Raw genomic sequence first — 23027 nt, 5'->3', positions numbered from 1 at the left:
ATATCCCATAATAGGATTTGGATTTGTTTAGAGTTCTGGAGACCTCAGCCATAATAATAATTTTTTGCATTTATATAGCGCTTTTCTCACTACTCAAAGCACTTAGCAATTGCTAAAAGGCCCAACAGAGCAGAGGCCCTTTTGGCATTTTACGGGATTCGAACTGGCAACCTTCCGCTTGCCAGTGCAGATCCCTAGCCTCAGGGCCACCACTCTGCCTATCAAGTTGCCTCCCCTCTACTGGCCATTCTACAGCTGAGACAGCGCTGGGCCAGCCAATCTGATGAAAGGACTCCTCTACCCCATGATTCCTGCCATCCTCCATCAGGAATGACTTTACCTTAAGCCGACAAAACAACTTGGCAGGTGGGCCGTGGCACCAAGTGCCACATTTCAGTACCGAGAAGAGAACTGCTTTTTATTATTACTTTTTATGTATTTTTTCATATATTTTTCTATATTTTTATTCAAACATGTTTTATCCATATGCATTTATGGTGTGGAATTAGCCATGTGATAAGTTGTTTAACCTGACGTTTCTATTTCTTTTCATGGTCTTTAGGATGATTAACTGCTTTCTAGCTGTCAGTTCCTGTCTGGTCATCCCTTTGTGTTAATCAGAGGGGTTTCAAGTAGAATAAAGAGTTCATCTGCTGTGACATAACCACAGTATTGTGTGTGTGATGGACGACCGGCTACAGACTCCGGTCGCCACCCCCAGGCCACTAGGAGGAGCCCTCCGGACAGCATAATCGTGCCCCGAGTTCCAGCAGGGCCTCATGGACTTTGTAGTTTATATACACAGCCCTGCTGGATACCTTGGGGGCCAACGGGAGTCGCTGTAGGGGGGCTAGTGAGCTCTTATGTGCCCTATAACCCGGGAGTGCGTCATCACGTGACAGGAAGGAACGACGTGCTCCCGGGCTGAAGAAAGGACTGTTTACCCTGACCCGGAGGGAATAAGGACTTGTGGGTTTGACCAGGAACCACTTCCGGGTCAGGGGATATAAAAGGACTGTGGGAAAGCCCAGACATTGAGCTGAGCTGGGAGGTAGGGTGGCAAGTGTCTGGGCGAGGAGGAGAGAGTATTGTTTAGAGAGAATAGTGTTTATATGAGTGTGGTGTGGAGAGTGCTTTGTGCACGGTTTATTTATAAAATAAATAATATTTATTCATTCACCTGGTGTTCAGAGTGGTACCTGAGGGTTCAAGAGGTGGACCACACCTCTATCTGTTACATGTGGTATCCTTTTTTCCTCTCTATTTTCCCTCTCCTTCCACTCCTCCAGACAAGCTTTGTCTATCTCCCACCCAACTCCAATAAACCTGAATGAGGTTGAGAAGCTTCTTTTATCATAGGCCTAGGGAATTCTTCCCGTGATAAATACTTCCAGACTTAGAGAGAGGTGGGATAGAATTCTTCCAGTTGAGCAAGATAAGTCCACAGGCCAATAGTAAAGGCAATTAAAGCTTGTTTGTCCTTCTCCACTTTAAGCCACTCTGTGGGCCCACCAAACACAGCTATTAATGGATTAGGAGGGATTGTGACACCAAGGCTGTCTGAAAGGCCTTTAAAGATTTTGGTCAAAAATGATGTTAATTTGGTGCAGGCCCAAAACATGTGGCCTAGTGAGGCTGGAGCTCGATTGCAACATTTGCAGGTTGGATCATGCCCTGGAAACATTTTGGACAATTTTAATAAGACAGATGTGCTCAATAAAAGATTTAAAATTGAATAATTGTATGGAGCTCGAGTGAATTCTGTGAATGGCTGCCTTCCACTCCTTTTCTGAAATGTTGAGTATGAGATCCTTTTCCCACTGTACTCTGGGATTGTTGAAATATATAAAATGTTTTTATATATTATAGAAATGCTGTCTGAGTCCTTAACCCTGAAAATGCCACATACTTGGGGGTTAATGCACCCCTGGACGGCAAATACTTTTTTCCTGCACATTTTAAGTAAATATCACAATTCATAAAGAAAATGTGAAATTTTAATGGAACACATTTTTTTCATGCAGAGAGCATCACAATTACTGCAACACTGATCATTTTACACACTGCCAATGAACTGTAAAAACTATTAAAGAAACTTTTGCAACAATCAATTATTATACTATATGAACAAGGTGCAACTGGTGCCATTGATGAAATTCAGTAAATCACCGAGCCAACTGCGCTTGAACTGGCTGCACGTGAGCACACAGAGGTAAGAGCTGATGCTTGCAGGCCAGTCTAGTGTAGAGTCTGAATCCCAGGGACAGTGAGGCTGCAGTTCTGCAGGGGCTGGCAGTGGTCATGAGCTGGCAGCTCGACAAATATATGGCACTGACTGATCAGCTCCGGCATGCTGGCAAATTGCAGTGGGAAACAACTTTAGCTGGTTGCGGAGTTCAATGAATGTATGTCACTGAATGTATGTTGCCAAATATACTCGGCTCCGGCGTGCTGGCAAATTGCATTGGGAACAGACTCTAGCTGGTTCTGGCGGTTTAAGGGTTAAGACTGATCAATATTTCTTCTGGAACAGAAATAGGTGGGAGGTGAGGAAAATTGGGGAGATTTTGTTTAGCAAAGTTTCTAATTTGGAGGTAGTGGAAGAATTGCGTTGATAGAAAGTTAAATTTGGAGTGTAATTGTTCGTAGGATGCAAAGACATCATCCATGTACAAATCTCTAAATGATTTAATCCCATACATTTTCCAAACATTAAAAACTGTACACGTTTAAGAGTGTGGAAAAAGGTGGTTACCATGTAGAGATGCCAAAGGTAAAAGCTTCTCTGTCTTAAAGTATTTAACACATTGGTTCCATGTTCTAAGTGAAAGAAGCACAGTTGGGTTGTTTGTATACTGACGACGACACAAAGCAAGGAATTTAAGGAAGTATTGCTGGATTTTACTTCTAATGCTGTCCAACCCTGTGTATGTTCATCTATTTGTGTCAACGTCCAGGTTTATATTTGCCACCCAGTAACAAAATTGAAAGTTAGGTAGTGCCATGCCACCTTCTGCCTTAGGTCATCGTAGGGTCGCCCTTTGGATGCGTGGATATTTTGAATTCCAAATAAATGAGATGATTGAATCTAACTAATTTCTTTCTAAGACAGTACACCACTGTGACAGTCATGTCTCTGGTGAATCTTCCTATGAAGTCAGTAGATGGATTGTGAGAGCATGGGGGGTCATGAGGTCACTGGAAAGGGGTGTATGGAGCTCCCGATATCTATGCAAAAGGACAAAGGTTCGAGTCTTTAGAGTTCTGGTGCTTCCTGTCTTCCTGCAAGACATGGACGCTATCCAGTGACCTGAGACAAAGACTGTGTCTCTTCAGTGAATCCTTGGGTACCGCTGGTTTCACTTTGTGTTGCTCATGGAGTCCCGAATGAGGCACATGACCTGCATTGTGAGGGAGCTTCAGTTATGGCACTACAGCCATGTGGTGCGATTCCCTGAGGGTGATTCAGCACGCAGGATCTTCATTGCTGAGGACCTGGACCAGGCCAAGGGGACGCCCACACACCTGGTTGCAGCAGATAGAGGGTAATTTCTGGAAGGTGGAAGTGGATTGTGTGTCTGCCTGGGGGGAGGGTTGCCAACCATGATCCCAAACTGTTTCGTCATGTGGTGGGTGCATACTGCCCAACCTGAACTGAACTTGAGAATGTGCATTTGCCATAAAAATAAAATTGGGAACAAGGCATGCAAGTGCCATCAGTTTTAAAGGGTCTGAATTTGAAACCAATTAGAACATTGAAAATCTGACAAACAAGAGGAGACCATTTGATCCATCATGCTCATTTCTTTAGCTAATAGATACAGTAAGATATTCCAATATCTCATATAGATTCTTCATAAAGGTTTTCAAGGTTCCTACTTTAACTACTGCTATGGCAGAAACATGCTGTTCAAAGAAGGTACATGGAGTTCCAGGAAGGTAGCAAAATCCAATTTTATTGCGTGATGCACACACAAACCCAAATCAAATGAAATGAGCAATTAGCAAATTCAGCAAGCTTAAATTTATTACAATTCATATCACTTATGCAAAATTCTCTCCTCCTTCTGGCTCTTCCCATCCTTACCTAATGTTCATCACTTGACCGAAACTGCCATCATTACTTCATACCCTGTGCAGGTGTCCAAAACTTATTTATCAATCGATTCCCACCAGTAAGTCGGAATCAGGTGGACCCACACATGAGATATTGGGCTAGAGGTTGGGGCAGATGTGCTCCTAAAACAATAACGCTGTGTCTTATAAACTACATTTTCCTTGACTTGTCATCACCTGTCCAGGCAGGCAGACAGGGAGGCAGAGGCCCAGCCGCTGTAAATGGAAGCAAACGACCTATCTGGTTTTCTCTCATGGCCAAAGCCTTAATGGCTGCATTTCTTTAAACAATGGCCCATTTAGCCCCCTTAAAGTACATAATGTCCTTGACTGAAGTTTTTAAGCTTAGCAGCTGCAAAGAGAAAATTATTAAAATGGGCAGGCAAGGGATTTTTATGGTTTAACCCTTATTATACTAGTGCACATTAGGATATGCTTATTTTCATATATGCTTATGATTCTCTTTAAATATATGTAAATCATTAACCTTAAGAAAATTAGGGGGCTCTGCCCCTTGCTCACTTTGCTCAACAACCCCCGGGCAGGCGCTACGCACTAACCACTTCACGGCTCTGCCGCTCGCGTATGGGGATGCGGATGTACAATTTAAACAGATCATTATTTTCATGGGAATTGTTACATATGCATAATAGAACTAACTATTTTACATTACAGCGAGTAATTAACCATAGTAAAAAACAGTAAAACGTAATAATTTGAAAGAAAATTATGTTTCATGTTGCGTTAGAGGTATTCGTTGCATTATACTTTTTCATTCTGTTTGGCTTTGAAATTAACACACAAATATTTTTTAAACTTACACTTTTACTGTAAAACTTCAATAAAAACAGCTTTGTGAATTAAGTTTTCGTCAATATTGCATTGAATTTTGATTCCGTGTTTGGAGTTACATCGTGACAACACAACATATAACTGCCAGTGAGTGAATATCGTTTCTTTCTCTCTAATAAATAAACCGACTTTTTCGAATGTTTGTCCCTGTGATTTGTTAATTGTCAGAGCAAAAGCTATTCTAACGGGAAACTGTAAACGTTTTAATACGAATGGCATATCAAGATCTCCTTTGGTGTCTAATGTTATCTACAGAAGATGGACTACATTACCTTTCTTGTCGCATGTTAAAATTTTACATGTCAGAATTGTTCGACCAATTTTGAATACAACCTATTGCATAGCCCATCACTCAGACATAAATTACACAATTACATTACGATACATCCTTCTTTCAACAGTCATTCATCCAGTGGAAGACCAGACGGTATTAACGGTTATAGATATTCTTTGTGATATTGTAAGTTGATGTTTTCATTTTCCGCACCATCACCACCAACTGTTTCAGCATAGTCTATTGATGCGCATTTAACTATTTTGCCATGTAACCAATTGACAATTTTCACATTAATTCGTTGACTTCATCGTTTCTCGGTGTTAGGATTGCACGTGTACTCATTTCTTCTGTTGATAACCCTTCGGGATGAAATTCTTCAATAAGATTTGGACATAATACGTCTTCATTTATTGAAAACGTAAAAATTTGTAAGAGCTGAGAGCGCAGGAACTGCGTCTGACAAAAGCATCACATGAATGAGAAGTGAAAGGACCATGGGTGTGGGCCATTAACCGGAAATGGTGGAGAGGAGGGTGGGACTTGAAAACATCTCTTGGCGATAGTCTTGTCTCAAGATTTTCTTTTATAATAGAGAGATTCTTTTCTACACGATATGTCTCAGCAGTTTTGTAACAATTCTTCTCGAGCACTAGCCTGAGATTATTGCTACCACTATTCTGACCTAGCTAAAGGCAGATGATAAAAGGATAGGCCAATATCACACCTTAATAAATTTCCCGTATAGCCTTTATTCTAATAAAAACGATCCCTTAATATCAATGCATTTATAGGTCACTGCACACCATAGTCCATATTTATCCTTGCAGTCCATCAAATAAACAACAAATAGAAAAACAATCCCTTATACATGGATCGCCCCGCCCGAACCTAAGTAACCGTTAATTTGCAGCGCCACACACACATACATGTATCTACACATCAACAGTATTCATTCCCCCAATTCCCATTCCAGAGATAATAAATAGATCCGCAGATAGTCCACTGTAATACTCCCACAACGGCTGGCGAGCAGATGAGGAGTCCTGAAAATAGCCGACTATACATCCAATCTCCTCTTCGTCATAAAAGACATACAGTCAGACTTGCGCCATGGTTAAAGTATAGTAAGTCCGTTTTGATAGCTCACCCGAGTCCGTAGGTAATAGCGGAACGATCGATTCCCAGGTACTAAAGAGAAGACCATCCACCTTCTGACAGGACTGATAGGAGCTCCTAGGCTTTTCCCATGGCCAGAGCAGAAGCTGATCTGCCTTTTCTGTTATCCGATGCTCTTCTTTTCCCTTCTCCTCTCTCCTCTTCTCTCTAAGATGGCGCGCTTTATGCAAATGAATCCCTGAACCAACCGGAAGTTCCACCTCTGGGGTACCGCTGTCAATCTCTGTCGGAAGACTATTCCCCCACCAACAACCGATTGACAGCAAAAAACATTATCTTTATGTGGCAGCGCTACAGTGTGTTCAACATTCCCACAAAGAAGTGCTTACTGGCTTCAGTCCTAAATGCACTTCCCCTGAAATTCCATTGGCGTTCTCGAGTTTGTGATTAACCATTAAGCTAAAAGAATTCGGCTGGATCTACTTTATCAATGCCTTTGAGATCTTTGAAGACCTGGACTAGGACCCCATGCAATCTCCTCTGCTTGAGAATTATCAGATTTCATTTCCTTAGTCTGTCAAAGTATGACATGTCCTTAGGACGTCAGTTTCCAGGTTTATTTATAGACTGTGTCACAGTTACAGGCAGGTAACACACCAGACAAACTCAAACACTCATACACACACATGCTGACATGCCAGCTGATTCTTCTAACGCCTGTCTCTCCTGTATTGCAGAACAGCAGATGTGCCAAGGAGCAATTTGAGGACAAGACTCCACTGATATTCTGAAGTACTGAAGTACTGGTGTTCAGCCATGTCCACCCAAAACAACAATATGCACTGCTTGATCCAGCAAACTGATGCAGCCAGTATCTTGACCCCTGTGCTCATCATAGAGTTTATATTGGGCCTGCCTGGGAATGCAATGGCTCTCTGGGTCTTTTGCTTCTCCCTGAAAACCTGGAAGCCCCTCACCGTCTATCTGCTGAACCTAGTGCTGGCTGACTTCCTCCTTATTATCTCCCTGCCCTTCAGGATTGACAACTTCATGAGGAAAGAACACTGGATCTTTGGAGGCGGTTTTTGTCGGATTAATCTCTTCATGCTGACTGTGAACCGCTCCGCCAGCATTGGATTCATGACTCTAGTGGCGATCGATCGCTACTTTAAGATTGTCTTGCCACACCACCGGCTCAGTCACCTGTCCATCAGGTATTCAGCTGGCATTTCCTTTATTATGTGGGCACTGGTCTTGGCTTTGAGGTGTCCATTACTGAGCAACAATCTTCTTTATATGAGCGGCAATATGTCTCTATGCCGGAGTTTTAGCCACAACTCTAACTTGACTTCTGAAATGAAGCTGCACTATGGGGTCTACATTTTTGAATTCTTCATACCATTTGGCATCCTGCTCTTCTGTACATTTAGGATCACATGGATACTGAAGTTTCGCCAGTTAGACAAGTCAAACAAAGTCCAGAAAGCCATTAAAGTGCTTATACTCATTTTACTGTTCTTCACCATCTGCTTCATGCCAGGCATTCTGTCAGGACTGATTACCCTTCTGATCAAAAAGTTCTTTCCAGAAAACTGCAAGGCCTATAACGCCTTTGCCACATTCTTCAGCATATCCATTGCTTTTACGTACCTGAACAGTGTCCTGGATCCAATCATCTACTGCTTCTCTAGTTCTTTGTTCTTAAATACCTTGAAGAAGTCAATCAATTCACTAGGACTCTGTCATCTTGCTCTGGACCGAAAATCAAGTTATGTAAGTGACAGTGACAGGAATACCTCGTGAGTTCCTTTCCTTGTGTCAGAAACTGCTGCGATGCTAGGCTGCATCATAATGATTGGTATCAAGAGAACAGTGCCACAATGACCATGATGGGGGTCTCCTGGCACTTGCATCACCTCCTGCTTTTGCTGATATTTGCATTACAGTCTTGACCCAGCAGCCAGGAGAGTCCAGCTCCTTTATGTGTCCTTAAGTGTTGTCACCTGTTGCTATAGTAACTGCTGTGATGCTATTCCATCCTGATAATAACCAAGAAGGTCTTATCCCTTGGTGTAGCGTCTGAGTGCACAAACTTCAGCCACAAGGTTTGAACCCAATGATAAATGTCATGTAAAATAAACATTGCTAAGTGAAACATCCTGCACAATCCTCCATGATATGACACAGCGTCTAAGTGGGCACAGCAAACTACAGAGGGGCAGTGTGATCACCTGGCCTGAGTCCTCTGGTCTCTGGCATTGAACTTTCTACAAGGACACGGACTGCTAAATTAATGTTTCTTTGTTTTGTTGTTGTCTCCTCTGTCTATTAAGACATGAATTGTAATAGATCAGGTTTGTGTTTCCATGTCGCCTGTTCAGACTGTGCAGCTTTCAGAACCAACACACAATAAAGGGAGCTTAATAAAAATCAACAGAATGTGTTTGTGGCACTCTGTTCCCCAAGTTTACTGCATACACCCTGTGACCCTTTGCTTGTACAATTGATCAGGCTCAGGTCACGGCTCTCCTCTTAGTCATCAGCGTCCAACTGCTTTTTCTGTGTGACCACTCTTTCTGGATTGGTGTTTAAAAGATTGGCTTGGGGCAAAAGTGATGTTTGTCAATCAACTGACGTGATATTGACAGTGTGCTAATGATGCCAACAACAGGGAGTTGTTCATTTTTGAAAGATGTGACAGTCAAGGACCTCTTCTATTTCTGTTTTACAGAAGAGCCAGTGCTAAGGTGGAAACAAGTAAGGCTGAAGGTTTTGAATAGGGCCACAGTGAAAATGTGAATTTACTTAAACAAAGGGACAAAGATCACATTGCCACCTCACAGTAAGCTTATAGACAGTTGGCACTGATGCTGATGTGCCTGTTGTTTCAGAAACAGCGACTACACAACAAACATGAAGTGGGTAATGTGGCCTGGCAGCATCCCCCAGTATATGAATTAGGGACCTGCCACCTTCATCTGCATATCGATTAGACTCGCATCTGCATATCACTTATTGTGCAATTGAAATCATCTGCATATTAATTTGACTCACATCTGCATATTATTCCTAAATTGAAATCACCTGCCTTTTAATTAGACCCACATCTGCATATTTATTAAGGTTACACTACAATTATCCGCACATTAAGTAAGGCTACAGTATTATCAGTTGCAAATGAATTAATTAGAGTCACCTCTGCCTATTAATTATGCCGATAAGTTGTGACCTCACATTGTAGTTCGGGTAATGCATTTTAATTAAGTTCACACTATAATTAGACTTGTAGGTATCCTAGCCTAGTACCTGCCGTTAACTGGGTATATTTATATAATGGGTTAAGGGAAGAAAGAAAATATTTCTGTATTCTTTAAATTGTTTACCATTTTCTCTTTTACTTCTCAATTATTGTGTTTGTTGTCACAAGTCCAGAATTTGTTCTTTTCGTGTATGATTGGAATCCATAATTGTGGTAACTTATTGCTGGGCTGAACCCATCAGCTCTACTTCTTTGTGTTTTCTGGTTTACTGTGGTTCCACAAATAGATGTTTAATCCCACATTAATAAACTGGATGGCACATTGAATAATTGAACCCATGGACCATATAAAGCATCTACGGTAGTGGAGGCCTTGGGGGGGATTGGGGTTCACAAACATTGCTGTCTATCTCCGAACTTAAAACCAAAATTGAAAATTAATCATGCGACACTGTGCTCTGTGAGCCTTATGTTTGGCACACAAGCAGACAGATCTTTCAGGCTAAGATGTTAAAGGCTTTTAGTGATTATAGCAAGTGCACTGTTGGCAGGTAATGAAAGAACGTCCCATGTTAGAGTCTTACACAGCCTAATCCACAGAGAGTATAGGTAAGTAGATCCTGCAAAATTGCTAACTGAATGTGTTCAAGTGTTACAAATCCATAAATAGTATTGTTCAGTGGGCATTATGGGTATAAAAGCCTTTCACAGCTTAAAAGAAGCCTGATTTGATGTCAACTCTGTGCCAAAAAAGACACCTCAACCATCAAACACCTCACTGATGGACTGTAAAACAATTATATTGTCGCAATGGCTTCTCTTTGGGCTCTGTTTATGTAAATATTATATGATATACTCCACTGTATATTAGGAGTGAAAGATGCAGCTTATGGCAAGTTAAATCTATCCTTTCTTTTGTACCTTATTTCTCTTGTCTTAATATCTTCTCTGTGGTCACTGGGAAGGGATATACAGTATGTCTGTGCTGCAATTGAAAAAGACAGTTCCCGGGAGCAGGTGCCCCCTGTCAGGTAGTACAATATTATTAGAGGACACAGTGACAGTGCCAGAGCTTGATAATGTCATAAAGATGATTCATTCAATATTGATTTGAAATTGTCACAACTGACTATGCTGTTTTGGCCTCAAAGCCTATAATTATAACTGTGTCATTATAAAATGGAATGGAATAAATGTCTACCATCAAGAAACAGTAAAAGTTACTAACACCGTCCTCAGTCATTCTGTTTCTACCATATTGTGAACAGAGACTCGACATCCAGTAAAAAAATCTCATTTCATTCTGTTTCATTGTGGCTTAAGTCCATTTTACTTAGTAACAATAAACAGGTGTAGGATAGCATTGGCTTTTTAAAAAATGTAAGATTTTGCTTTAATAAAAAAATGTGAGGTCATCAGTTCATTGTCACGTGTACACAGGACAATGAGGTTCCAATCCGCACGTTTGACCAGCACACACTACAACCAGGTAGTCCAAATCTTGCTACGTTGATTATGAATAATGTCCGTCCACTCATTTGCTAAACCTACGTATAATATAAAATCACAAAATAATAGGTTGTGGTAAGTGAAATGGTCAACTTTCCTTTCTCAAACAGATTTGCAGAATTTACACTAAACTTTGATTCGTATGCAATTTCATAGCTTCGAAACTCACTTACAAGGGTGTTTTGGAGTTTTACAAGTTTTTAGGGAGTTTGAAAGAGAAGAACAGCTCTCCTTAAGGGTCTGGAAACATTGTACACCTGTGTCATTTGGGGCAGTCATTTGTAAATTCAACATGGCTAAACATAACACACAATTAGACAAAATTGGACTGGACTGCCAATACTGATTCTCTGTGCAAGAGAGGACAGAGCCGACTATACTTCCTTAGAAGACTGGCGTCCTTCAACATCTGCAATAAGATGCTGCAGATGTTCTATCAGACAGTTGTGGTGAGCGCCCTTTTCTACACAGTGGTGTGCTGGGGAGGCAGCATAAAGAAGAAGGACACCTCACACCTGGACAAACTGGTGAGGAAGGCAGGCTCTATTGTAGGCATGCAGCTGGACAGTTTGACATCCGTGGCAGAGCGATGGGCGCTGAGCAGACTCCTGTCAATCATGGAGAATCCACTGCATCCACTGAACAGGATCATCTCCAGACAGAAGAGCAGCTTCAGCGACAGACTACTGTCACCATCCTGCTCCACTGACAGACTGAGGAGATCGTTCTTCCCCTAAACTATGCGACTCTTCAATTCCACCCGGGTAGGTAAACGTTAATATTATTCAAAGTTATTATCTGTTTTTACCTACATTTTTATTACTCTTTAATTTAATATTGGTTTTTTTTGTATCAGTATGCTGCTGCTGGAGTATGTGAATTTCCCCTTGGGATTAATAAAGTATCTATCTATCTATCTATCTATCTATCTATCTATCTATCTATCTATCTATCTATCTATCTATCTATCTATCTATCTATCTATCTATCTATCTATCTATCTATCTATCTATCTATCTATCTATCTATCTATCTATCTATCTATCTATCTATCTAAAAAAATATTCTTATGAGTGAAAGGTGTAATCCAATCAAATTGTTATCTAAGTTAATTCAGAAAAAAAATGCAGTATAAAACGCCCATCAGCCCCCAGTGCACTCCTGCTTCCTGATGGCACTGGCATTTGGGCTGGCACCCCATTCCAACCCTCTCCCTGATATGCCACATAGCCTATATTTTAAGTTGGACCAATGGCAACGCACATGCAAATTGTTATCAAAATCACTTCAGCAGCTTTTGAGTGATTGGTAAACAAACAAACAGATAAACAGACATACATACATAGACATACAATTTTATTTACTTAGGGTCATGCATACACGCCAGAGGTTCACTTTCCAGGTTCACTTAAAGTAAGTGGTACCACTTGGAGTGTACTGCCAAAAGATATCTCTACTTTATTCCTTATGCACTGCTGCTTGGGGGTTTGTTTTGTTCTGGAAGTGCTCTGTCTCTAGGCATGTCAGAGGACTGGGACTTTGTGAAGTGTGGTCTAGCCTCACTTGGGGAGGCAAAATGGGGCGGGGGGTGTGCAGGGAGTTTGAGGAAGGAGAGAAAAAGAGCAAGCTATTTCTGATCTATCCCTTTCATCCCCACAATTGTAAGTGCCAACACAACAATAGGCTTGATAGCCATAACTCCTTGCAATATTGGAAATTAAGCTTAAAGATATCATATGTAGTAACGTACAACCTTAATTTAAGATTATAAAATGACAACAAAAGATCAGAAGGATTGCCTTTATGACCAAACAGTAAACTTTGTGAGCTGGAATGTCAAAGGTCTCAATCATGAATAAAAAGTAAGTGGTACCACCCCGGGATGAGAGGAGGTGCTGTCACTAACAGTCTCGTCTCCTTTTTTCCATCACAGCCTCGAGAAACTTCCCCTTGAGCGGAACGGAGCCAAAGAAGCTCTGGCTCTTCCTGAATAACAAATAGAGAGCTCCCGGAAGGCAGCATCTCATTTCGTTGCTCACCTTGCAAAAATGTCGATCAAGACCTGAGCTTACCACCCACTGATTCTCAGAAGGATATTGTACCATATAAACAGTGCACTCAAATGCAACTTTTTTGCTGGTTTTCTTAATTTGTCATTTGAATTAAATGGGGTTTTGCCTGGTTGGCACTCCAAACATTTGGCTTTTGCCCTGCCCCTTTATTCACCCCACTACAACAGATAGATAATTATTGTCACATATACAGCATACTGTAGGATTTTTTCTTGCATATACTGTAGCAACATGTCACCACTCTCTGGCACTATGATAAGGGAGGAAAACTGGTTTACTTCAAAACTTCCATCTTCTTTACCTGAAAAATCCTAAGAACATATTTGTCATAACCTGGAAGCAGCAAATTAAAGAATATGCCAAATGCAGATTATTTATCACAAATTGAGAAATTCTCAGGAGGAAAGTATAATTTTTTTTTCACTAATGACAAGGAAAGAGTCAAAGTGGAGATGCTTGATTTAGATATTTTCAAATATTTAACCACAATCTGCCAGTAACAGAACTAGAGTGTCAAGTGTGGTGTGAAGAAGACCTCTGGATGAACTTCAAGGTTTGACGCAATATCACCTTAAAAGCCCCTAGAGATGTAAGCCCTATATTAAGAAATATATATGTGCATGTGTGTTAAGCAGCTGAACCAAATACTAGTGTACTGTATACTAATTGAAATGACATTTTAATTTCCAGAGTAATGATTAGGATCATATTGTAATCATGCATATCTGAATTAGGGTTACTCAGCAATCACCTGCATATTAATAAGGCTCCTACTACATCCATCCATCCATTCATTATCTAACCTGCTGAATCCAAACCCAGGGTCACAGGGGTCAGCTGGAGCCAATCCCAGCCAACACAGGGCACAAGGCAGGAACCAATCCCGGGCAGGGTGCCAACCCACTGTAGAACACACACAAACACCAAGTACACACTAGGGGCAATTTAAAATCGCCAATCCACCTAACCACCATGTCTTTGGACTGTGGGAGGAAACCCACACAGACACGGGGAGAACATGCAAACTCCACGCAGGGAGGATCCGGGAAGCGAACCCAGGTCCCCAGGTCTCCCAGCTGCGAGGCAGCAGCGCTACCCACTGCGCCACCGTGCCGCCCCAGTCCTACTACAGTCATCTGCATATTAATTTTGGCTCCAGGCATCAAAAAATACAAAGCAGCATTCAAAGCAACTGGGATGATTCCAGGACTGCAAGGATGAGTTATGAGGAAAGACTGAAAGAGCTGAGCCTTCCCAGTTCAAGCAAATTGAGATTAAGAGGAGACCTGACTGAAGTGTTTAAAATTATGAAGGGAATTAGTCCAGTGGAGTGACATTAAAAGGAGTTCATCAAGAACATGGGGGCACAGTTGGAGGCTAAATGTCACATACACGTCAGAAAGTATTTCTTAATGCAGTGAACAGTAGTGTCACAGAGAGTAGGACACTAAGAACCTTCAAAACTTCACTTGATGTTATTTTGAACAAATTAGATGGCTAAGATTGGCGAGCTTTTTAGGACTGAATGGCCTGTTCTTGTCAAAATGTTTTCTATGCTCTAGTGCTCTAACGAGACTCTTTCTAATCTTTTGTCCCTTTGTTTTAGCAATTGTAGTGTATAAAAATAAGCCTTGTGAAGATTTTAATGTTCAAAACTCATAATACTGAACTGTCCTTTAAATAATATATCAAATAAAAAAGTGGAATGCAGTAAGAAGGTAAAATGTGATCAGTATGAGCTAACACTGATTAACCTGCCAGCAATAAGGACACCCCAGTAAACAGCCAGTAATTAGAATATCTGTGCCGTTTGACTTTATTTAATGGAGTCTCCTTGGACTTGTTAAACTCTCGACTCTTTAATCCCATTTTGAACGCACTCTTGTGTATTGTAACAGTAGGGGGTGCTAGAGCTCCCTTGAACCCTCAGGTACTACGCCAAACACCAGGTAAATGTACAATTATTATTCTTTTTATTACAATAATGTGCACTAAGCACCCTCCACTCCACACTACTCATAAACACTATACAATACTCAATAATCAATTACTAATACAATTCTCACTCCTCCTCTCCCAGACACTTAGCCACCCTTCCTCCCAGCTCAGCTCAGTGTCTGGGCTTTCCCAGAGTCCTTTTATATCCCCTGACCCGGAAGTGGTTCCAGCCCAACAATCCATAAGTCCTCATCACTTCCGGGTCATGATTAAAAGTCCTTTTCTTCAACCCGGAAGCACGTCGTTCCTTCCGGTCATGTGATCATGACGCACGTCCGGGTTATAGGGCACGTAGCACTCCCTACAGTGGCTCCTGGTGGTCCCTATGGTATCCAGCAGGGTTGTTTATAAAAACTACAATGTCCATAATGCCCTGCTGGAATTTGGGGAACCTTCCATGCTGCTGGGAGGGCTCCATCTGGCGGCCTGGAGGTGTGGACCAGAATATTTGGCCGGCCATCCCTCACAGTATGTATTGTCATACATGTGCACATGGGAATGAAGGGCTAAGGTGAGAGTAAGATGCAGAGTCTGGGGTTGACTTATTGCACGAATGCCTTTTCTCCCTCTTCCACAGACCTCCAGAAGGAAAGCCTGCCTAAAACTCCTCCCACTTCTGGCAGCAGTTCACACCCCCTACTGACTCTGTTTAAACCTAAGGACCCGCCTCTTCCTGCCCTCCAGCTATAAAACCCGATCATTCCTTTCCTTTAGTCAGACTATGTTAGGACTTAGACTTAGATTACTTGTTTGAATTGTTTTGTTTTTTTTTTTGCTTGAAACCTACAGTATACAAGGTGGAATCCCCCAAATCTTTATCTTGTTTTTATCTCTCATTACAATATATATTTCTCTATTATAATAAAAAAATCTTGGGTCGAGACTTGATCTTCTGAGAAAGACACTCCGTGAGACTAGACTTTACAACCTTTGAAAGCAAGACCTGTGAGATGGTGACTTTTGCATGTCACGCCCTACTTACAAACAATTTAAAACAAGATCACGGACATCTAACCTCTCAGTTATTGGAATGCTTTTGGGAGACATACTTCATGTGCTCCCAGTTCTTAAAAATTTTAATACGTTCTAGATAGCATGTCAACGACTAAGTAAAATTGCCTGGACCAAGTGGAACTGAAAACTTCGTAGGTCCAATTGGGGTCAGAAATAAAAGACTTCATAAAGACATTCAAAAATGTTGGCGCAATACACATGCAGAGCAGGTTAGAGATTATGAAAGTAGTAAAATTCAAAAGTATCAAAAAACAAAGTAAAGATTGCATTAGCACAAAAACACAGAAATTATTACTTGGTGAAATAATGGAAAAGCAAAAAGAGACTGAATATATGGACATAGGTGATATGTCAGAAGTATGTAGATATTGAAAGGCTTTAAAGTTTAAGTCGGAGACTTGTAAATTGTCAAATTCATGTTGCAATCAGGGAAAAGTAGTGTTGCCTCCCAATGAAGAGGCCTATCCGCAAGAATTAAAAGATTTGTTGTTTGGTGAAAGTGAAATCCACAAACACTACAGGCAAAATATCCGAGTACTACAATAAACGTTTTGTGATCGCATCATTCAATGCGCAAAATGTAGATTTACACAATAATGGACCACACGCTATGAGAATCTGTGGTCCAGCAACAATTAAAGCTGCGACAAGTTTAATTTAGAAGAAACTACAATTTGGTCAGGTGTATATTTAACATCACGGAGAAGCGATGCAACATAGAATCGAAAGAGTAGGTAACAATTCCCATGAAAATAACAATCTCTTTAACTTGTATATCCAGATAACCAAACCCGGGGGTGGGCAAGCGAAGCGAGCAGAGGGTATTGCTCCCTAGTTGTATAAAATAAGGACACAACACCATCAGACATTGGGGGGAATCCCAAATATACTGTTGCACAAGCAAAGGAAATGACATTTTCACAGACTGAGTACAAATCAGAACTGACAAAAAAGGAAATGAAGCTGGTATATTTAGTAGATTTGCAGGAAGCTACGTATGTCATGGGTGAAACGCATTCTGAGAACCGGAAGCAATGTCATGAAGAGGTGGGATCTTGAGGGTTGGATCCAGAAGTGATTGTACTGTGTGGATCCTTCAATTGTTCTGCCGGGAGAGAGGAAAAAAAGTTAGAGGGCAGTGCCAACCCCTGGTTTGGTGGTTTAATGCATCTATTTGAGCCCATAAACTGTCTCCCAAACGCACATGTGTGATAATTGTGTATATATTGTGCTATAGATTGGTTTTAAATTCTGTATCTTTACTGACTTGAACCTTGCATCTTTCAGATCAGTTTTTTAGAATCTTAAACAGATTGTTAATTTATTAGATCTGAGGTAAGTAGGATCGGAATGGACAAACAGCTGCTAAAGCGGCCATCTTGTCTCTGTACCGGCAGTTCAGTTGTGGACTCTGATCTGGAAAGATCTGTATATCCATTCTCAAATCCATTTTGCAGCCAGGACATATTATACAGATGGCTGACCCAAATCTTCTTAATGTCTCATTGTGGTTTTTGTGACAATGGTTATACAGTACATGTTTGTTGCTGAGTATAACTCAATAATGTGTATTTAAATAAAAAAGTCTTCATGATTATTGTATTTTATTCAAGAACACTGTAATGATGATGTGGAGATAGTGAATCAGGAAGTGCAACGGATTAGCAAGGAGGAAGTAAGGACAGCTATGAAGAGGATGAAACATGGAAAGGCCGTTGGTCCAGATGACATACCTGTGGAAGCATGAAGGTGTTTAGGAGAGATGGCAGTGAAGTTTTTAACCAGATTGTTTAATGGAATCCTAGAAAGTGAGAGGATGCTTGAGGAGTGGAGAAGAAGTGTACTGGTGCCGATATTTAAGAATAAGGGGGATGTGCAGGACTGCAGTAACTACAGGGGAATAAAACTAATGAGCCAAAGCATGAAGTTATGGGAGAGAGTAGTGGAAGCTAGGTTAAGAAGTGAGGTGGTGAATAATGAGCTGCAGGATGGTTTCATACCAAGAAAGAGCACCACAGATATGATGTTTGCTCTGAGAATGTTGATGGAGAATTTTAAAGAAGGCCAGAAGGAGTTGCATTGTGTCTTTGTGGACCTGGAGAAAGCATATGACAGGGTGCCTCGAGAGGAGCTGTGGTATTGTATGAGGAAGTCGGGAATGGCAGAGGAGTATGTAAGAGTTGTACAGGATATGTACAAGGGAAGTGTGACTGTGGTGAGGTCTGTAGTAAGAGTGATGGATGCATTCAGTTTGGAGGTGGGATTACATCAGGGATCGTCTCTGAGCCCTTTCTTGTTTGCAATGGTGATGGACAGGTTGACAGACGAGATTAGACAGGAGTCCCCGTGGACTATGATGTTTGCTGATGACATTGTGATCTGTAGCAATAGTAGGGAGCAGGTTGAGGAGACAAGGAGAGGTGGAGATATCCTCTAGAGAGGAGAGGAATGAAGGTCAGTAGGAACAACATAGAATACATGTGAGGTCAGCGGAATGGTGAGGATGGAGGGAGCAGAGTTGGCGAAGGTGGATTATTTTAAATACTTGGGATCAACAGTACAGAGTAATGGGGATTGTGGAAGAGAAGTGAAAAAGAGAGTGCAGGCAGGGTGGAATGGGTGGAGAAGAGTGTCAGGAGTGATTTGTGACAGACGGGTATCAAGAAGAGTGAGAGGGAAGGTCTATAGGACGGTAGTGAGACCAGCTATGTTATATGGGTTGGAGACAGTGGCACTGACCAGAAAGCAGGAGACAGAGCTGGAAGTGGCAGAGGTAAAGATGCTAAGATTTGCATTGGGTGTGACGAGGATGGATTAGGATTAGAAATGAGGACATTAGATGGTCAGCTTAAATTGGACGGTTGGGAGACAAAGTCAGAGAGGCGAGATTGCGTTGGTTTGGACATGTGCAGAGGAGAGATGCTAAGTATATTGGGAGAAGAATGCTAAGGATAGAGCTGCCAGGGAAGAAGAATAGAGGATGGCCTACGAGAAGGTTTATGAATGTGGTGAGATAGGACATGCAGGTGGTGGGAGTAACAGGATAAGATGAAGAGGACAGAAAGATATGGAAGAAGATGATCCGCTGTGGCAATTCCTAACAGGAGCAGCCAAAAGAAGAAGAAGAAGATTCAAGAACACTGTAATAACCTAATACCGTGTTTCCCCGAAAATAAGCCCTACTCTGAAAGTAAGCCCTAGTTATGATCCCGCTCAAGCACCTTTGGATGAGCGATAAACGCCTACCGCTACCGTATGTACACAGATGAACAGGAAATAATACCGGTATTTTGACCCCCCTACAATATGAGTGCAAAAAGAAAGAGCTATTCTGTCGAGTACAAGAAAGGAATTGTGGAGGAGTCCCAGGGCAAAAATCTTACTGCTTTCTGTAAAGAGAAGATGTTGGATATCTGAATGCACTACGAGCAGGCTACATGGACAAGAGGTGCTCATTTAAGGAAAGCTCTATTGCTAGATATGAGAGATTGGGGTCAATTGTTCTAAAGGAAATGGAGTCGCAAGAAATTCATAAAGGAATTCAGGGTTTGGAGAGTTATGATGATGTTCCAGAAGATGATGACATGACTGTATTTGAATAAATGTAAATTTTTGTTCAAGAATATTAGGGGGTTGTGCCCCTGGCTCGCTTCATTCGCCCACCACACGGGCCGCGCTGCACACCAGCCACTTCGCGTCTCTGCCGCTCACGTTGTGAAGGGGGGCTGAACGCACACTAAGGAGACACGGTCAGATCAGCCGCTGTCTTACTGCTGCTGAGCTGCGTGTCGATCATTTAAAAGCCTGTACAGCAGCTGTCCATTGTTCTCACTGCCTTGTCGTGCGGGTCGTTAAAATGTCTCTGAGAAAATCACGTATCCTTCCAAGCCTTCCAAGATTTTTTTTTTATAATAGAGAGAAGTGTAGATTTTTGTTCAAGAATAAATGTAGATTGTTGTTCATGTAAAAACAAGACATCCCCTGAAAATAAGACCTAGCGCATCTTTTGGAGGAAAAATTAATATAAGACCCTGTCTTATTTTCAGGGAAACACAGTATAAGGCATGCAGAACTGAAAAAAGTAAACTCATTGGTCATTTATTCTCACTCCTTAAAAAAATGAACTGAACATGATGAACCGTGAAGGTGAATTTATTCATTTTAAGCTGTGTGAACTGAACTTTGAGCCAGCCCTTGTGAGGTGTGAACATGCACAACACTGAACGTCAGAATACTTTGTTATCTCTGTTCTACGTTTAAAATGACATTTAAAAACTTTGTGCAGCCATCACTACAAACTTTCCATGGCAGGTTTCATTTACAATACGTCATTTTTTGGGTGAGTATTCCCATGGAGCTGGGAGGAAGCAGTGCTAACGAGTCGGCCACCCCCTCCATATTAAATGTGGTCAAGCAGCATCCGCCCCTGCATGTTGTTGATTACCCGAACAAAGTCAGCCTGAGCCCAACCTCGAGATATGCTGGGCAGGGCAGATTTCAAGATAAAAGAGTTTTATTTCTGAGTAACGATAACCATCTTGAGAATCGGGTGTACTGTATATAAATGGTCCAGCTTGATTCAACCATTAAACGCCATAGCAGGGGCTTTTCAATTACAATATGCTGAATATTGGGAATGTTTTAGCCACTTGATCAGGGAAGATTTAATCCAAAATAAGCTCATCCATGTTTCAACACAGAGATGAAGAGACAAAGAGCACCACTTGATTGAACTCTCTAAGTGTCCCTTTAGGAGACCCTCCATGCTGCATGATGTGGTGGCTGCTCAGCCCTGCGTGGAGTGCGCTCTCTGTGTCCTTACGTGTCATCTGTAAAGGATGAATGAACCCCATTGAGATCCTATTTTTGGGATGTTCTCTCATTCAAATGTGATGTTCCATTCAGTGAATTCACACAACCGAGTAAGAGAATGCAAGCTAAAACTTTAGAATCTCTGTATTTCTGTCTGCAGACTTCGCACATGACTAAATTAAACCCTCAATGTTCAGAAGAGCGCAAAAAGCAGAAGAAACTGACAGAGAGCTTCACTTCCGTCCTGCTCAGCATATAATCAGATCTCAAGTTCTGCTTTGAAAAATCTTTATGAAAGTAGCCATTTCCGGCAGCAGCCGATTGTTTAATTGTTTGTTAACCAGTGATGGCTATTTGTGTCACCCACTGCCTTAAAGTGCTTGGATTTAGCAATTCTTGTGTTGCCTTGTTAGGATCTCTTTCATCATGCCGTGACAGAAGCGATTTCATACAGATTGTTGGCTCGGTTATATTTGTATGTATGTGTGCAGTGTGAGAATGCGGCGTGCCACGAGTGATCTTTGTATCCGGCTGCCCCTGAATGAGTAGGAAATGGACGGAGCATTAACTGGCAATGGACAACTCAGTGAAAATGAAGACTGTTAGGCCTTATGGTCATCTAAAGTATCTATCTATCTATCTATCTATCTAGAGGTTCACATCCATCATTTTGGCTTCAATATATTTCTTTACATTGCACTTGTGTGATCCAACTCAGGGGGACTTTGTAGGTAACAAATTGAAGGTTAGACTTCTTACAAAAATGAAGCTTGGAAATGCTGTCTGAGGAGCTGAGAGATTTTATAATGGACAGAGCGCACTTCAAGGTACCGTGGCATAACACTTCCTGGCTGTATGGAAGCCTCCTGAAATAGGAAGTCCTGCTCCCTGCATCAGCCCATGACGCCACCCTCGGCACTACAACTCCCATATATCTCTGGGTCTGTACTAGCAGAGTGCTGCCCACTACTGTACAGGGGGAGGAACTGCCCTGGATGCACCAATTCCCCCACCTTGTTCATTAATTAATCCCTTTTTATGGATGTTGCTTCAGTCCCATTCTAGACAGGTCCATATTGTCCTTCCATTATGGCGTCCCAGCTGGGAAAGGGTCCAGCATAGCATTCACATCTTATATGGTCAGATTATATCTGCTTTTGAGAGTGTGCATATAAAAGTGTGCCAGTGTATACAAGCGTATCTGTATGGGTGTGGATGTGTGAGTTGTTCATATCCTTATTTGTATGTGTGTATGAGTGTGTGACCTGTATATACAAGCTGTGTGTGCCAACATGAGAGTGTGAGTGTGTAAAAAAGTGGATTTTGATGAGGATGCATGTATGATTGGTCTGTATGTTCAATTGTATGTATGTAGATAGATAGATAGATAGATAGATAGATAGATAGATAGATAGATAGATAGATAGATAGATAGATAGATAGATAGATAGATAGATAGATAGATAGATAGATAGATAGATAGATAGATAGATAGATAGTGTCATAAAGATGAGACATACTCAGATAAAGGTTTGGGGCAGCCACCCGTATAATCTGGTATCTTGGCTGCAAAAGTCGTTTTTATGCAAATAAACAGCACTGGTGTGCATACAATTGAGTCCAAGACAAGACTGACACATAAAGGAAACGGTTAGACTTTTAAAGGGGAAGACCGGAAGTGAGGTCATATGGGTCTGGCTCAGGATCATCTGCCATTGGTTCAAGCCCGGAAGTGACATCACAGGGGCCGGAGCCGGTAAGGTCTTCTTCCATTGGCTTGTCCCCAGAAGTGACGTCATGAGAGCCAGGTGAGATCTCCCGGGAATGGTCTACAGGCAAGGGAAAAAAAGAATCAGTGCACTCTGCCACATCCCGGCATGCCTCAGAACTGTCTTCCCTCGAGCCCTTTAGCTGCCTCCCATGCGCACGTGTGTGACAATAGATAGATAGATAGATAGATAGATAGATAGATAGATAGATAGATAGATAGATAGATAGATAG

General features: G+C 41.6%; 2 protein-coding genes across 4 annotated transcripts in view; one reads left to right on the top strand and one right to left on the bottom strand.

Annotated features, from left to right (window-relative positions):
* nphp1 (nephronophthisis 1) overlaps window positions 1-23027 on the bottom strand; it is a 440043-nt gene that overhangs the window by 257197 nt on the left and 159819 nt on the right. The gene's annotated exons all lie outside the window — the stretch shown is intronic.
* Window positions 1-23027, top strand: part of LOC114666055 (hydroxycarboxylic acid receptor 2-like) — a 62907-nt gene that overhangs the window by 5233 nt on the left and 34647 nt on the right. The window contains exon 2 of one of the 3 annotated variants that reach the window (XR_007933589.1): window positions 7099-8715. Coding sequence is in view for 1 of the 3 variants with exons in the window: in XM_028820767.2 (XP_028676600.1) it covers window positions 7178-8164 (987 nt within the window). In the remaining 2 variants the exon portion in view is untranslated. Of the gene's footprint in view, window positions 1-7098; window positions 8801-23027 lie in introns of those variants that run through there. The other 2 variants (XR_007933590.1, XM_028820767.2) reach the window with 2 other exon arrangements.

This window comes from Erpetoichthys calabaricus, chromosome 15, assembly GCF_900747795.2.
Source record: "Erpetoichthys calabaricus chromosome 15, fErpCal1.3, whole genome shotgun sequence".
Classification (NCBI taxonomy): domain Eukaryota; kingdom Metazoa; phylum Chordata; class Cladistia; order Polypteriformes; family Polypteridae; genus Erpetoichthys; species Erpetoichthys calabaricus.
Note: the sequence above shows the minus strand (reverse complement) of the source record. Positions and strands in the feature narration are given on the sequence as shown.